This window comes from Hydra viridissima, unplaced genomic scaffold, assembly GCF_058129835.1.
Source record: "Hydra viridissima isolate aposymbiotic clone 2 unplaced genomic scaffold, HvirCarnegie_v1 scaffold_1, whole genome shotgun sequence".
Taxonomy (NCBI): Eukaryota; Metazoa; Cnidaria; class Hydrozoa; order Anthoathecata; family Hydridae; genus Hydra; species Hydra viridissima.
The window spans coordinates 18,105,448-18,122,685 of record NW_028324300.1 but is presented as its reverse complement, the minus strand read 5'-3'; the positions used below and the strand labels follow the sequence as shown (position 1 = coordinate 18,122,685).

The 17,238-nt window shown below is 30.7% G+C and overlaps 2 protein-coding genes across 3 annotated transcripts in view; one reads left to right on the top strand and one right to left on the bottom strand.

The window, feature by feature from the left end:
- Nucleotides 1-16,997, top strand: part of LOC149893691 (uncharacterized) — a 21,313-nt gene extending 4,316 nt beyond the window's left edge. The window contains exon 2 of one of the 2 annotated variants that reach the window (XM_090100851.1): nucleotides 11,137-16,997. In XM_090100851.1, coding sequence (XP_089956977.1) covers nucleotides 12,312-16,958 — 4,647 coding nt within the window. In that variant the 5' untranslated portion in view covers nucleotides 11,137-12,311 and the 3' untranslated portion in view covers nucleotides 16,959-16,997. Of the gene's footprint in view, nucleotides 1-10,580 lie in introns of both variants that reach the window. The other variant, XM_090100840.1, reaches the window with a different exon arrangement.
- Nucleotides 902-4,451, bottom strand: LOC149893692 (uncharacterized). Its single transcript, XM_090100856.1, has 6 exons — nucleotides 4,123-4,451; nucleotides 3,859-4,026; nucleotides 3,405-3,609; nucleotides 2,976-3,160; nucleotides 1,495-2,783; nucleotides 902-1,272 (listed from the first exon to the last, which is right to left on the bottom strand). Exons 1-6 carry the CDS (start codon nucleotides 4,361-4,363, stop codon nucleotides 928-930), a joined length of 2,433 nt encoding a protein of 810 aa, XP_089956982.1. The 5' UTR covers nucleotides 4,364-4,451; the 3' UTR covers nucleotides 902-927.
- Nucleotides 16,998-17,238: the final 241 nt, after the last annotated feature.

Sequence of the window (17,238 nt, the reverse complement as noted above, 5' to 3'; positions counted from 1 at the left end):
AACGGCGTATCGTGAATTGTCTTAACAAAATGGATCCGGAAGTGGCTAAACATTATGCCTAAATGACTTCAGTTCGTCTAGGTCGAATTGCTTTTAATAATGTTATTGAAAACCAATAAATATATTTTTTTAAATATACAATTGTTTATAAATTTGTTTTAAATTAAATTTGATAGCTTTGTAACTATGGCTATAATAACAATTTTAAAGTTATCTCATAAACTTAATCACGTTGAAATTGTCGTAGGGTAACAATATCCATCATAGTTACGACCTTTCTAGCGTTAGGCTAGAAAATGTTTTATAACATTGACCACTGTTGTCATACTTAAACTGCTGTCATGATGCAGTGTCGGTGAGGTGCGGTTAAATCCTGATATGCGGATGACAAAAGTAATACTTCAAAACAATGTTTTGAAAACACACCGCGTATATCTTTTTAAATGGATAATTTACGGATGTTTACACAAATCGTGTTAAAACTAGAGTTGTTAACCGGAATATTTCGTACAATTCCGGAAAAATAAAATTCTTTCGGAAAGATATTGAGAATCAGGAATTTTTTTTTTCGTACCGAATTTTACGAAACAAAAAAAACCATCGATGTTCGTTTCGCAAATGCTACTTACGAAATGTCGCCTTTCGCAAGTTGAATTGCGAAATAAAACTATGCTACATACGAAAGTAGCGCTTACGGAAGCCGAACTTGCGGAACGAGCTCTTTCGCTAAACGACCTTTTGAAGTGTATAACAAAATTTTGTTGGTCAAACGGATATAATTGTAAAAAATAAAATTTTTATATACCAAAATGTTTATAATAAAATTTTATTTTCAGTATTGCAACATATGACATTTTAAGGTTTTATTTTTTGAAATATTGATAAAAAACCAAATTGATTCAACATTTGAATATTGTTAACTAATCTTTATGCTATATTTACACTTATATTTGGAATCGTTACGTTTATAGTTGAAATCCCAGTCGTAGCAAGTTTATTGGAACAGCTTTTGTGAGTTACTCCATCAACAGTGCTAAGAGATTTTTCATCTTCATTATTAATCAGCTTTTCGGCCTTAAAGATACTTTCTTTCTCATAAGTAGTGGGTTTACAAAAACGCACATTAGTTTTCTCTTTTCTTTTTTTCTTTGTTGAAACAAAATTTGTTTGAGGCTTAATTCTTTTGTTGGAAGCAACTAATGACGACATCTTTATTTCTTTCACTGAATGATATTTTGACATTGCATCAAAAGTGTTTATTGTTGTTGTTATCTAAAATAGATTCCAATATATATATATATATATATATATATATATATATATATATATATATATATATATATATATATATATATATATATATATATATATATATTTGTAAATATATACACACATATACATTAATATGTATATTTAATTGTGTGTAAGTAAGTGCAAATGTGTTTAATTTAATACTAATAACTGTTAAAAAGTTTGATATGGTTCATTACTCACTTGTTTTCCAATGTATTTTAAAGCTTCAATATCCAAGTTGCTACAGTTGTTAACACGGTGCATCAAGGTATGAAGCAAGTTCTCTGTCTTAGACTTTGTTTCTTCAAACTTTGAAACTTTGTGTAATTTCTCTAGGTTGCATTTTATTGAATTTATTTCGTTATAAGAGTATCCGTCCTGTAGTTCAACTGAATTTTTAGCTTTGTCATCAACTTTATTGTTCACAGCTAAAAAGTCCTTAAGCAGATGTACATGTTTACACAAAGTATTTTTTATGAGAAAGTCAGAACAATTGCAATGGAAAGTATGTGTACATACAAAACAGATTATACACTGCAACCGACAACCTACTGTATTGCACTTGCCTGACAGTCTTGTTGCAACATATTTGTTTTGCCCATCTTCAGAGTTGATTAGGAAAACATTTTCATCAGAAGTCTTATTTATGACTGTATAAGACATTTTTTTACTACTCAAATGTCTGTCATAAATGTTTTGCATACGTTGTGTCAAAGAACCTTTAGTTAATTTTATCAAGCGAGAAAATAATTTATCTCTTGAAAATTTAAGAAGATTCACAAGAACTGTGTCAACACGTTTATTACACTTTCCTTTTAAATAGTTGTATTTAAAAGTTCTTTGGAATGCCTCAACAAACATATTTGTATTTATACCTTCACCAACGCGGTAGCAATAGGCCCAGCTTTTTGTCACACAAATCCAGTATTTTAAAAAATACGCTTTAAATTCACTAGTAGCATGGGATTCCAGCCTATTAATGAGGGAGGAAAATTTATCTTGGAAAAGAATTTCATTTGTTTCCTCAAGAACTGTTCTAAGCATTTTGTAAACAACTGTTTCAATTTCAAAATTTTTAATTTTTTTTCGCAATTCTTCTTTCCATGCTTTGTCTACATGCCATGCACAGTATAACCATTTTGGTTGAACATTAAAGACTTCACAAAAAGCATTGTAGAACTGTGGAGCTAAATCTGTCATAAACCATTTAGGTTGTATAGTCCCAACCTCATTTTTTATTTTTTTGAAAAAGACTTTAACGAATGATTCATTTTCATGGTTAGCTAAGCACCAAGCAATTGGATGACCTTGACCAAACTCGTCCATAATCAGTAGAGAAATCAAAAGAAAATTATAACCAGTTGTTCCATGTGTTGAGTCGCAGCATAAACCATTACTCCCAAATTTTTCCAGCATTTCCTTCTGTGCCTCTGTCTGGATTACTATGATAAAATCTTCATCTTTAAACTCTTGCTGAGATGAAGCTTGGCCTAAAATATAATTTTTCATAAAAAAAAAGATTTTATTAAGATATTTAAAAAAAATTTTGTTTGCTAAATTCTTTCCACAATATTATGGAATGCAGAAATTTCAAGCTTATAAAACTTAATTTTTTTAATATATGGAAATAAAGTAATTTTTTTAAGATTTACTGCCAAGAGCATTAAAAGTAAGTTATTTACCTTGAAGTTTATAAAAAAGAATAGGGGTCTTATCTAGTTGCTCCCATTCTTGGATCCATGATAAAACACTCATTTGGTCATTTGCATGTCGTTGCACCTCTTGCAATCCGAAAGCGTATCCGATGTTTAAAATATCTCTGTTTTCGATTAAATGAATTCTTTGAAACTTAGAACCAATATCATCCCTATCATTAAAATTTGTAAGTACATTTATGACAAGAATAAAAAAACAAATTACTATGTACTAGTTGTTTGGAACCATATTACAGACTGTGGAATCAAAAGGTTTGTAAGTGACAGGGTGTATGCCAATATTTTAAGATCAGAAAAAATTGACTTTAGATTTAATAGAGTTTTGTTTAGAAAAATGCTCTTCAATTGCAAAAATATCCATATAAACATAATACACATTTAAAGTAAACAAATTACCTTATATCATCAAGAATTTTTCTGCGTGTAACTCCTTGTTGTAGTTTAGAGGCAATTTCTTGGCGTTGACGTTTAGTTATCCATGTGTGATGATAGTCTTGGCTATGCCCGTAATGAGTATAGCAGACTTCAACTTTTACTTTTTCATCACTATTTGTAACTTCTTTGATGGTTGATGTGCAATTTTTCTCAATCTTGCATGTTCCTAAATTATTACAAATTTAAAGCATTACTTACACATAATGTATATGTGAGTGAATTTCAAATAGATTTATATGCATAGACCTTTCACAAAAAAAATCTTATTTACCATAATTTTAAATCTAATTTTAATTAACACATCATCTAATATATAAATATAAAACTAATAAAACTTCATTTTCTAAATGTTACAATTCCATGCTATAGTAAGACACAAGACTTTGTCACAAAGCAAACTAAAAAACCATGCTACCTGAAGACTTAATTCTGCGCTTTCCAGTTCTTCTTGATTTATATATACCACATCGATTGCATTGCCAATACTTTGTTTTGGAACCATCTTTTCCAATAACATCACCTTGAGTCTTAATATAAGAACTTCCCTTCTCTTCTTCTAACTGACATTTCCAGCTATCAAAAACTTTTAAGCAAAAATACAAACAAATTGATGCTATATATTTAATATAACATTAGACATTTTTCAACTAATGTTATTAGCCACAATTAGCAGACTTACTTGCTTTATTATCAAAATTGAGTAACTCGATTCTGAATTCAATATTATGACTTTGATTGAGGTGTTTTCGCAAATCTTTGATTTTATGGAATCGATGTCCACATTGAATACATAAACAATTTCCACTGTGACTAACATCGCTGACTCCATGGAGCTTGATCATGTGCCTTTTTAAATCATATCGACGTGTAAAAGTACTTTTACAATTGTCATATGCACAAGAAAACAGAGAAGTCTTCATTTTTGACTGTCAGTTATTGTAAACATCCGTAAATTATCCATTTAAAAAGATATAAGCGGTGTGTTTTCAAAACATTGTTTTGAAGTATTACTTTTTAATCCGCATATCAGGATTTATCCGCTCCTGTGTCGGTGTTGTTTTATGACGTTGTTTCATGTTGGCTTTTAGTAAACTTTAGTTTAATTTAAAAGACAGATTTAAAATATTTTAATCAAAAATCAAAATAACAAATTCTTCAAGGAGCCAAGCTATAAACATTAAAGATAAAAAATCAAATTAAGATACAAATAAGTTGCATTTATATAGCTATAAACATTAAAGATAAAAAATCAAATTAAGATACAAATAAGTTGCATTTATATAGCTAAACATATTGTCTTGGCTTATAAAAAGTTTTAAAAGCAGTGAGTTCAATAAATTAAACTACCAATTAATTATTTTTAACAATCGAATATAGCATCATATTATGATGATTGGGTAATGAATCAATTTAACTATATATAAGTTTAATTGGTGAAAAACAAATAAAATATTAACTAAAAAAGACAAAATCAAACCAAATTTACAAAATATATTATTAAAAAAAAAATTACAAAAAAAAAAAATAAATTACAATACTAAAAAAGTAAATCACTGAAGCAGCAACAAAAAAGTTATAAATATCTTCACTGATTGAAAATATTTACAACCTTTTGGTTGCTGTTTTTTCTTCGGTGTCTCCCAACACCCCGGTACGGATGAACCCTCCATTTAAAGGGCTCATCCATACCGCCATTACTACACCACTTATTGAAAGACCTCTTCGAGTGAGGCCCTGGGTGTTGGGAGCGATAACTTCGGTATTGCTCAAATGTTAACGGCTCTAAAATTACAAATAGAAGGATATAATAAAGATTTAATCAAAGCATAACCTCACCATTTTCACAGGATGAAGAAGATGCTAAAAAAATTTAAAAAAAAAAAAAAAAAAAAAAAACAGGTCTCGAATAAGTATTGCTGGATAACGATGGTATCTTTTATCTCAGATTGGTTGTTGTGTTTATATCTTGTTCCTCTATTATATTTGTTGTAGGTGCTACCGGAATTTCTGTTATTGCAGCTACCTTAAATTGCTATGTCAAATCCCTCTTCTTAAACCCATTAGCTGGGCTGGCAACATGAAGAAAATCTTTAGTGAATATGCTTGCAATCTGAAGTTCAGTTATGATTTGCCCAGGATATGATTATAGCCATAGTTGTCTTTTAGAATCATTGTATGTTGTCAGCGGTGTAATGAACGACACATTAAGTGGTTGCATTCTGTGTGTACTATGCGGTGGTAGACAAATCGTTATGATATGATTTTGTCTTTCAAGGTTTTTTGCCTTTAAATTTTTTGTATGTAAAGCATGTCCATCTAAAAGCATTAAAGCTGGGCTTACCTAACTGGGTTCGACGTTATTTAATTAAAGATCATTCAAAAAAATAACATAAACAAATACTATTCTAATGTAATTTTACGTGGGAAATACAAATATCATATCAAAACAACAATATTAAATGTTGACTTGATAATTGCAACTTTGTAAAAGTTAAGGTTCAAAAAGTATCCAACACATCGTAAAAAAAGAATTTGATTCGCCAATACTTTATCATTCGTTATGTTCGAGGGAATATTCTAGAATCAGAAAACGTTGGAACTTTCTAGAATGCAAAAGAACGTCATAGAATCTTTCTAACTGCAGTCATTCATTATTTGACATCTTCATTGAAAGGTGGCCTAAATTTTACGCTCTTCAACAATGCCTAAAACTGCAGAATTGTCTGAATCAACCACAAAATCAATTATTCAGCTTCACAGAGATGGTTTGGGATATAGAAAAATTTCATCTGTGTTAAGTTTCCCAATTCCGGCAGTTGGTGATACTGTTCGGAGGTAGAAATCCTTCTATCTTTCGACTAGCCTGCCTCTTTCAGGGCGTCCTACAAAAATGTCTGACCGTACAGCTAGGAATTTAGTTCGAAAAGTACAGAATAATCCTCGACTGACTCGCTCTGAACTGCAAAAGAACTTGCAATCATCTGGGACTAATGTTTGGAAGAATACAGTTAGGACAGTTCTTCGAAAGAGAGGATTCCACTCTCGGTCACCAAGAAAAACCCCTCTCTTGAAGGAAGTTCACGTAAAGTAACGCCGGAACTTTGCTGAAGAGCACTTGAGTAAACCTTCAAGCTTTTGGGATAAAATGCTATGTTTAGATGAGACTAAAATAGAGTTGTTTGGTCGGAACTGTGTCAGTCGTGTTTGAAGAAGAACTCTGCGTTTTACCCGAACAATACCGTCCCAACAGTGAAGTTTGGAGGTGTCAGCATAATGTTTTGGGGTTGTTTCTCTTCTGCAGGCCATGGGGAATTGGAAATCATAGAAGGAAGGATGAACTCCGAAATGTATTGGGGCATTCTTGAGATATGTCTCGTGAAGTCAGCCGAAAAGTTGAGCCTTCCTCGAGGTTGGATATTCCAACAAAACAATGACCCTAACCACACGGCTAGGGCAACTCGTGCATGGTTTCAGGAGAGGGAAGTTGACTTATTGGAATGGCCATGCCAATCACTTGACCTCAATCTAATTGAAAATCTGTGGTGGGAATTGAAATTAAGGGTACAGGAGAGAGATCCAAGAAACCTTTTCCAATTGAAAGAAATATGCAAGGAAGAGTGGGCTAAAATTCCTATTAGCATATGTGCTAATCTTGTGAACAAGTATTCCAATCGTTTAGAAGCAGTTTTGGCTGCTAAAGGTCGCATTACGAAGTATTGAGTAAATTTTTTACAAGGTGTTGGATACTTTTTGAACCTTAACTTTTACAAAATTGCAATTATCAAGTCAACATTTAATGATATTGTTGTTTTGATATGATATTTGTATTTCCCATGTAAAATTATATTAGAATAGTGTTTGTTATGTTATTTTGTTGAATGGTCTTTAATCAAATAAAGTTTTTCCTTTGTGTCGGATACTTTTTGCACCCACTTTATATCACTGTTGTTTTTATCCTCCCTTTTTCATCTGATCACATGATTTCAACATGCTTTTTCTCTAAAAGGGTTGTAATTTATCTGTGGAAGCGGTCTCCTAATATAAACATGGTTTTCACTTCAGCGAGCTTTATGTTGGTTGGATCTACAAAAGGATATTTTAGATGCCCATATTGCACATTATCTCATATTTCCCCACTTTCCCCTAAAACTATGATCTAAACTTTTTTAAATGTACAGCTACATAAACTTACAGATAAAGAATTTTCCCCAAAGTAAATATTCTTTTGATTTTTAAAGAAACCATCTATATACCATTTTGAAATTGCAATGTTGAATTCATTGTGTTATGTGTTTATTCGTTAATCTTTCATGTTTTGTCGAACTTAAAAAGCAGAAACGTCATCTTTTCTGATGGTTCCATTTTTGAAATGTTGCTCATTGTTGAAATACATGTTGGTAACAATAGTGTTTGCTAATTTTCTTCCCCATTCTTCATATTCTATACACATAAAACCATTATTAGTAGCTTGATATGTTTCATAATATAAATCAAAATATAAAGTATAACCTCACCACATTCTGGGTGAGATTATGCTTTGTATTTTGCAAAACCCAAGCTTATATGCCATTAAAATCATACTTGCATTACGTTACCATGTTTTCCTACGCTACGTGCTACTTTATTTATATTTTTTGTTTTAGCATAAGTAAGGTGCTCACGTGATCGTCGATCCTTATATTTAGACTTTCCTAATAATGGCGTAGTTGACATTTTATCAAAATTTATAGCTTTCAATTAAAACAGTAATGATTATGTGAAATAAGTATACAATTAACTGTTATAATTTATTGTTACTAATTTTGGTTTATGATTTTTATAATATTTAAAATATTCTATTATAAGTACAGTTTACAGAATTTACCCGCCCCCTTTTTTTTTTTTCACGGATTCTGGAAGATCTTTGTCTGAAACGGAAAAAATGGTATTCATTTTTATATTTGACAAAGAAAAAGTACTCTAATTCACATTAGAATATTCCATTTTCTCGTTAAAAACGACGCTGCTTTTAACTCCATTTTAAAACTTTCTAATGATAGTTTTAAAACCATTAATTCAAACCGCTGAAACTGTTTACCTGGTTTTTTTACAAGCGTTAAGAAATACAAAGAACAAATAAATGACTTAAATTAAAACATTAACTGAAAAGCTACTAAAGTTATTCATTACAATAGATAAAGAAGTATAAACCAACAAATACTGAGTTTTGTTCATCAAATAGTTTAGTTAATTTTGTTTTGTTGATAACACTCTATTCATTTTTTTATTCCTTGTATTTGTGCCCATAATTATGAAAGTGGTCTAAGTCAAAATTTAAAAAAAAATTAATTTATCACTTAATTCACACGACATGATTTTAAACTAAATATATTCAATGTAATTTTTACGATATCGTCAAAAATGAACCTTTAAAAAGTAGTTGTAATTACAACGTTATACGGAATTTTTTAATTTATTCAAATGCGAATCATTAAATATCTCGAAACAAGAAATATATGACTTAGACCACTTTTATAATTATGGGCATATTTCTTAATTTCTCTCCGGTGCATCTTTCGAATATACCCCGATTGGAAAAGGTAATTTATATGATATAGAAGAACTATGCAGTAGCAGTTTATGTACAGTAGGAGGCATAACATACCAGTTGTACAAACTCACTATATATTTAGCTGATTCAGTGCAGTATAAATCTAATTCATTGATATTAATAGGATATCCACAAGATATGGTTATGAGAATATTATGCAATCTTTCAATTATATCACAATCAACTTTAGTAATTTCAGAAAAAACTTTACTATTTTTAAATGCTCTTCTGGCAGTATTGCCGTCATTGGTACTTCCAGATCCAGTTTTAGGCATGTCAACATATAAATTTAACCGTTCTCTGAAGAGCATTTGCACATTTTGCAGAAGCTAAAAATAGAGCTTCATGATGTTTAGTGGCGAGTTCTTTTATTTTTTTTCTTTTGCTTTGCTCTCCAAGAACATTCCATTGCTAATGGGGCCTTCCAGAACTAAAATGACTATTTTTATTGTTCATAAGATTTCTTTGAAGCCAGCAACTTTCTTTTTGTATAAATGTATCATAGTTTCGTCCACATTATTTAGTTTTTCTTCACCTTTGAAATAAATATAACTAAAGCAACCTTTACTTTATTTAAGTTTTCTTTGCGAATTTCTTCAATATTTTCTATTTCAAAAATTAAATCCTTCCATAATCTTAATTTATCCACTCCTAATTCACGTATATTTGGGATAAGATCAAATCTTTTCATTGTTATTGTTTTTAAGAACCATCAATATAATAAAACTAATATATCAGAAACATTTTAAATTACATTATATATTTTTTTACTTTACAGTTTAAAATTTTATTTTGTAATGGCTTTGTCACATTGTTACATCTAAGTTAACTTTATATTACAGGAAATACTAAAGTTGTTCAGTTAAGCTTTTTCAAACATGTTGTACTTATCAAATAATAAATACTTTCAAAAATGGCGGAAAACAAGGTTTTAAAGTGTTTATCAACATTTGTATTTCTTCAATAACTTCCAATATTTTATTCATATTTATTATTTCTTTATTAACTTCCAATACGCAGGCGACCGCAGTAATCCCTTTATAATGTAAAAGTAGAAATGTCAATTAACTAGAAAAAATGTATGTATTTTTGGAACTCGGTAGAACATTTTTTAAGCTGATATATAAACCAAAAAAATACAATTACATGCTGCCTTTTTTTAGAAAAGTCTTTAAATTTAAACAAAAATATCAGACTTTTTTTTTTCTTTTTAGTAAATTTTAAATATATAGAGCCAAAAATTTTGTACCCGTATAGTCACCTTAATTGCGCGTATACGCGCGTAAGCGCGCATCAAGCGCGTCGAAGCTGGGCGTAAAAAAAAAAAATTATTAACAATTTTGAAATCTTTGACCCAAAAACTATTATATTGATATATCACATTATTTATTTACAATTTTTGTCTCATTTTGTTTAATTTTTAACGTTTTTTGATCGTTCCGAGTCACTGTGCGTCGTTTTTAACGCAAAAATGGAATATTCTATGTGAATTAGAGTACTTTTTCTTTGTCAAATATAAAAATGAATACCATTTTTTTCCGTTTCAGACAAAGATCTTCCAGAATCCGCAAAAAAAAAAAAAAAAAAGGAAGGGGGGTGCGAAACCAGATAAGCGCCAAAATTTAAAGGTAAAAATTATTACTGTCTTTCTAAAAATAGGGAATGCGCTATAAAAAGATAGTCACAGAAAGTTACAAAATATAACCCAGATCAATATGATTAATACAAAGAGAAATCGGGAAAAGGTATATTGCTTTTTTTATTGAAAACTTTTAACAAAAACTGAGAAAAACAAACTCTCTAGGTTTCATAAGTATTGCTCTACAGCTTTATGCCTCATTCTTATATAAATATTGCTATTTCTCTAAAGAGACCTATGCATGCTAAATAGTAGCGTGATATTGTTACTACTAAAACCTAATTTTAAAATTTTCTATAGTAATTTTTCTTATTATTGTTAATAATTTGTTAATTTTGCTTTCTAAATTATGAACTTAAAATAACTAATTAGTTAACCATGTGTATTGAAATAGCCATTAATCATATTGTAGGATTTGGTAATAATTAGGCAGTTATTTACCTATGCTTCTATCTTATGAATAGGTGTTTAACCATGGATGAAGGATATAAAAACGCCGACAGATGTGTTGCCGCTTTATTCAAAAAGGTTAAAAAAGGATATCAAGCTAAAATATGATTGTTGTTGCGGTGATAGAAAGCAGATAGAAACCTTATTATTAGGAGATTCTAGCCCTTATATTGATAAACTTGCAGTAGCTCCTTATCCCACACCTTATGTTTTTGCAAAATTGGCTTTGAAGGCTTACGAAGATTATGGTACAACAGGAGAGGAAAGAAAAGAATATGAAAAAGATTTACCTAAAGGTTGGAAATTGTTAACCATTGCTACTAATGCTGATATAAAAAATGGCTATTTTGGTGCAGCTTATTTTAATCCTGAGAATCAGCAAGTAGTTATATCCCATCGGGGAACTAAACTTAAAAAATTCGGTGCGTTGTATACAGATATAAAAGGAATAATCAATAACTGCTACGTACCACAAATGAACTCTGCTATTACATTTGCTAATAAAGTTATAAGTGAATTGAAGTTTAGCGATAAACCTGCAAAAAAATTTCAACTATTTTTCACTGGTCATTCGCTAGGAGGGTGGTTAGCACAAATTACCACTTTTACAGCAAAATATCTTACTTTAATAAATGATACTCACGATCCGTCTGGGCAAAATGGTATTGTACATTTATTTGGGTTGGTTAAGCCAGAAGGTTATCACACCCATACAGTGGTGTTTGACAGCCCAGGCTGTAAGGCAATGTTATCAAAAATGGAGGATGATTTTGATGTTCGATATAGTGGAAAATCTGTTTCTGCAAATGACTTAGATATTACTATTTATCTCTCTGCACCGAATCGAGTTAATACTTACAATCAACATGTAGGTACAATATATAGGATCTTCGTTGATTTACCTGGCATGAGTTTGGTTAAGAAACATACTATGACGTACAACATGGCAACACATAAAATGAAAAATATTTTGAAAGCATTTGATCAGAATACAGGTCATGTTTTTAGAGATAGCTCTGGTAGAGCAAATATACAAGAAGTAGTAGATTAGCCAAATTGTACAAAACTACTTGGGGGAAAGGAATGGAAAGAACTTTTTAGGTGGGCAAATGATTTAAACGATTATCATCCAGAAATTACATCAAAAGAAGTTAAAACTGAGCTAATAAAAACATCAGACTATATCATAATGCGTTATCAAACAAAACCTTACAATGGTAAGAGCTGTAGTGTTAATGTTTTTACTCAATCTGAAAAAGAATTCTTAGGGAGATATCAGCAATTACGTGAATTGCCAGATAGTTTAAGGCCAAATGACTTATTTTGTGGGGTTAATGAAGTAGAAAAAGAGAAAGAAATCGAAGTTGAGTTAAAAAAATTTAAAATAAACGATAATAAGCAAATTGAGTGTAAGAATAGAGAGGATTTGGATAAGTTAATTCCTTATGTAAAAAAACTGATGTCCTCCTTTCCTGAAGTAGGTGGAAAAGTTGAAAATGCACTTACTCAATTCGGTGTAAAAAAAAAAATTATCAAATCACAATGCTTACGTTATCATGAGTCGGTAAATAAACACCTCCAAGTTTGTAAAGATGATAAAGAGTTTGAATATTTAACTAAAGACACTAGAAAGGTATTCATTTTTTCTTTTGAAGAAGATACTTTTATTGGTTTAGCTAGAATATATAATGCTTTTAAACAGATAAATAGCACGACACAAGAACATATTATTTTGAGTTTAGAAGGAATCTTAAATTTAGAGCAATTGATTGGTTTGGTAGAATTTCTTAGAGAAAATGATAATTCTGAGAATTATTCGTTGATCTTAGTTGAATGTAAAAAAAATTTCGATCTTGAGCGTAACAAGAGGATCATCGAGGACTTTTACGGACATTTATTTGAAGCATTAAGAGACCAACATCAAATTAAGGTTATTTTAGTAGCTCACAACAGTGATAGCAAAAATTTGGGTGACATAGTTACATCAAAGGCTAAAGCGCTAAATTTAGAGTATGGTTCTGAAGAACTACCTAAACTAACGTGGGAAACCTTATCATCTGGATTTCAAAAGAAAATCTCAGATGAAGGCCATGTGATAGTTTTTAAAAGTCAGCAAAGAATAACTTTAAAAGAATTAATAGGAAACGATGAGCAAGCCCTTTTAAACTTAGTTTCAGATCCAGAAATACTAACTCCGCTTATTAATGAAAATGAGATTACGGTAGATATAGATAGTAATTTACCAATAATTTCTAAAGATTATGATGCAAGTTATTACATAGATCGTACGTTTAATTATCAAACAGAGATTAAAAGAGAAATCTTTAAGGCAGAAAACAAAAAAGATTTATTTGCTATTAGTGGCACTGATAAAGAACATCTTCAAAGTTTAGGCTTAACAGTGGATAAAATTCAATTACTTCAAGACCCTGATAAGAATAACTCTATCAAGTTTGTAATCTTAGATGATCAACACGCAGAAGATAATTTTAGACAATTATGTACAGACAACCCACAAAATAATATCCATTGGCTCAAATATCAATCAGGTAAGCTGGTATGGGAACAATCACAAGGTGCAATATCTGGGTTACATAAATATATAGAAACAGATGAAAGTCATACCAAAACATATTCAGAAGAAGAAATACTGAATCAAGACAGCAAAAATAAAGTGGTTATTATTTCTGACACAGCAGGGATGGGTAAATCTACGGTATTAAATAGTTTATCGCAGAAGATAATGAAACAATCATCTGAAATATGTTTAATTAGAATTGATCTTAATAACTATACTAATAAGCTGAAAGAGCTAAACGACATTGGATTTTCTAGTTTACAGGGTAATGCAGTGGATTTTTTCTCAAATAATTTACTAAAATTTACTGCTTTACAACAAGCTTTATTTAAGCATTATTTTGATAATGGTAAAATAATAATAATGTTTGATGGCTTTGATGAAATTAGTCCAGGCTATAATGCGGTTGTAATTGATTTAGTAAAAAAACTGAGGAAAGGAGCTATAAAGCAAATTTGGATTACTACCCGAATTAATATGCAGGCAGATTTAGAGAATCAATTACAACAGTTTGCGTATACGTTAAGACCTTTCTCTAAAGATGATCAGATAATGTTTTTAACTAAATTTTGGAAACAGAAATTACCGTCTCCTCATAAGGAGGAATTGTTAAAGTATTACGCTGATAAATTAATTGAGCTGCTAGCAAAATCAATCAGAGGTAAAGGAACAGAATTTACTGGTATTCCTCTTCAAACTAGAATGTTAGCAGAAGCATTTCAAGAGAAATGTAATGAATTTAATTGTTCAAATCAAACTAAACTTAATCTACCTGAAAGTCTTGACCTGATTGATTTATATGAGACGTTTTTAAGCAACAAGTTTAGAATTTATCATGAAGAAAAAAACAAATTGGATTTATACAAACCAGGAATAAAAAGACACATTGATGAATCTTACGCTCAATTTGTAGAAAATCATCAAAAATTGGCTTTTTATGTACTGTTTGGAGAAGAACATAAAAATAAGTTACTGATTATAAAATTCAGTCAAGAATTTTTCAAAGAATATCCAGCTTTGGCGACAAGTTTACTTAAAAAACAATGGAATGAACTATTAAAAGATAAGCAAAAGAAACTTGATTCTTATATTGATGAAATAAAATACGGTAATGACGGAGCCGGGATTATTATTCAAATAATTGAAGATAAGCCTCATTTCATACATCGTACTTTTGCTGAATACTTAATAGCTAAGTTTTTAATAGATAGTTTACAACAGAAAACTTCAAATGAAAGTGCAGCATTACCAGAATTTGTATTAAAAGAAATTTTTATAAAGCCAGATTACACTGTCATTAGGAGTTTTCTTAATAGTCAATTAGCAAGGGAAAGCACTTTACCTAAAAGAGCTGTAGAATTCTATGGAGCAAAGATAATTGAATTATGGCAATCAGCTAAGGACACTCTTTGCGATGAAAAGGGGAATACAATTTTACATAAAGCGAGCAAAGAAAATAATACCAAAATAGTTGATGTTCTTCTTCGAAGTTTTAGAGAAAAACCAAAACTGCGAAAATCGTTAGTTTCAGCACCAGATAAAAATAAGGCCACACCATTACACCATGCAGCACAAAGGGGTCACAAGGAAATAGTAGATACTCTATTAAAGCACTACGCCATTGTTACTGCTCGCTCAAATTATAATGTGACACCATTACACCTTGCAGCACAAATGGGTCACAAGGACATTGTGAACACTCTATTAAACCACAAAGCCAAAGTTAATGCTCACAGTAAAAGTAAGGAGACACCATTACACCTTGCAGCAAAAGAGGGTCACAAGGAGGTAGTGGAAATTCTATTAAATCAGGAAGCTGATGTTAATACTCTTTCTCAATTTGATGGGACACCAATACATTATGCAGCATACAATGGTCACAAGGAGGTTGTGGATATTTTACTAAATCACAACGACGATATAGATGTTGAAAACCATGCTAAAGAGACACCATTACACCTTGCAGCAGCAATGGGTCACAAGGACATTGCGAACACTCTATTAAACCACAAAGCCAAAGTTAATGCTCACAATAAAAAAAACGAGACACCATTACACCTTGCAGCAAAAAAGGGTCACAAGGAGGTAGTGGAAATTCTATTAAATCAGGAAGCTGATGTTAATGTTCTTTCTCGTTTTTATGGGACACCATTACACGATGCAGCATACAATGGTCACAAGGAGGTTGTGGATATTTTACTAAATCACAACGACAATATAGATGTTAAAAATGATAATGAAGCGACGCCATTATACCTAGCAGCACAAATGGGTCATAAGAACGTTGTGGAGACTCTGTTAAACCACCAAGCCGACGTTAATGCTCACTCAAGAAATAATATGACACCATTACACCTTGCAGCATTTTTAGGTCATAAAGAGATTGTGGGTATTGTATTAAAACACAAAGCAGATGTTAATGCTAACAATAATGAGAAAAAGACTCCATTACATATTGCAGCACAAAAAGGTTATAAAGAAATTGTGGATATTCTATTAAATTGCAAAGCCGATGTTAATGCTCACGATAATGAGAAAAAGACATCATTACATATTGCAACACAAAAAGGTTATAAAGAAGTTGTGGATATTCTATTAAATTACAACGCCGATGTTAATGCTCACGATAATGATAATAACACACCATTAAATATTGCAGTTCAGCAAGGTCACTATAACATTGTGGATACTCTATTAAATCACAACGCCAATGTCAATACTTACTTAAATGATCATAAGACACAATTACATTTTGCAACACAACATGGTCATAAGGAGATTGTGGAAAAACTATTAATTCACAACGCTAATGTTAATGCTTCCACAAAATATAGTATGACACCATTACATTATGCAGCACGAAAAAATCATAAGGAGATTGTGGTTATTCTATTAAATTACAACGCTTATGTTAATGCTCGCGATGGTTATAAAAAGACACCATTGCACCTTGCAACACAAAATGGTCATAAGGAGATTGTGGATATTCTATTAAATCACAACGCTGATGTTGATGCTCGCGATAATTATGATAAGACACCTTTACACCTTGCAGCACAAAAAGGTAATGTGGAGATAGTAGATATTCTATTAAAACACGGCGCCGATGTTTATTCTCACAATAATGATAACAAGACACCTTTAGACCTTGCAGCAGAACAAGGTCACAATATGGTTGTGGATATTATTAGGGGGAAGTACCCTAAAAATGTTAAAACTCATGTTCAAACATTAAAATTGATTTTAAACAATATATAATGTCCAATATTTATATTTCAGAATGAAAATTTTTAAAAACTGTGTCTTGTTGCTATGGTAACTTAGAAAATATTGAAAAAATAACCAAAAAACACTTAATGCCCCGGCTAACTTATCCGAAGAACAACATATATTCAAACTGTCATATTGCAATTCCCTTTAACTAATACTTTGAACTGTGATCTGAACCTAAAATTTTATGAAAAATATGACAGTTAGTTTTTAAGGGGGAAAATATATTGTCATTTAATAAATTTTGGTCAAAATTAGGCAACTGAAA

Coding starts and splice junctions, on each gene's coding strand:
- LOC149893692 (XM_090100856.1), bottom strand. CDS start 4,363: ATGAAGACTTCTCTGTTTTCTTGTGCATATGACAATTGTAAAAGTACT. Junction 4,027..4,122: donor CAATTTTGATAATAAAGCAA/GTAAGTCTGCTA, acceptor TTTGCTTAAAAG/TTTTTGATAGCTGGAAATGT. Junction 3,161..3,404: donor AAAATTCTTGATGATATAAG/GTAATTTGTTTA, acceptor TTTTAATGATAG/GGATGATATTGGTTCTAAGT.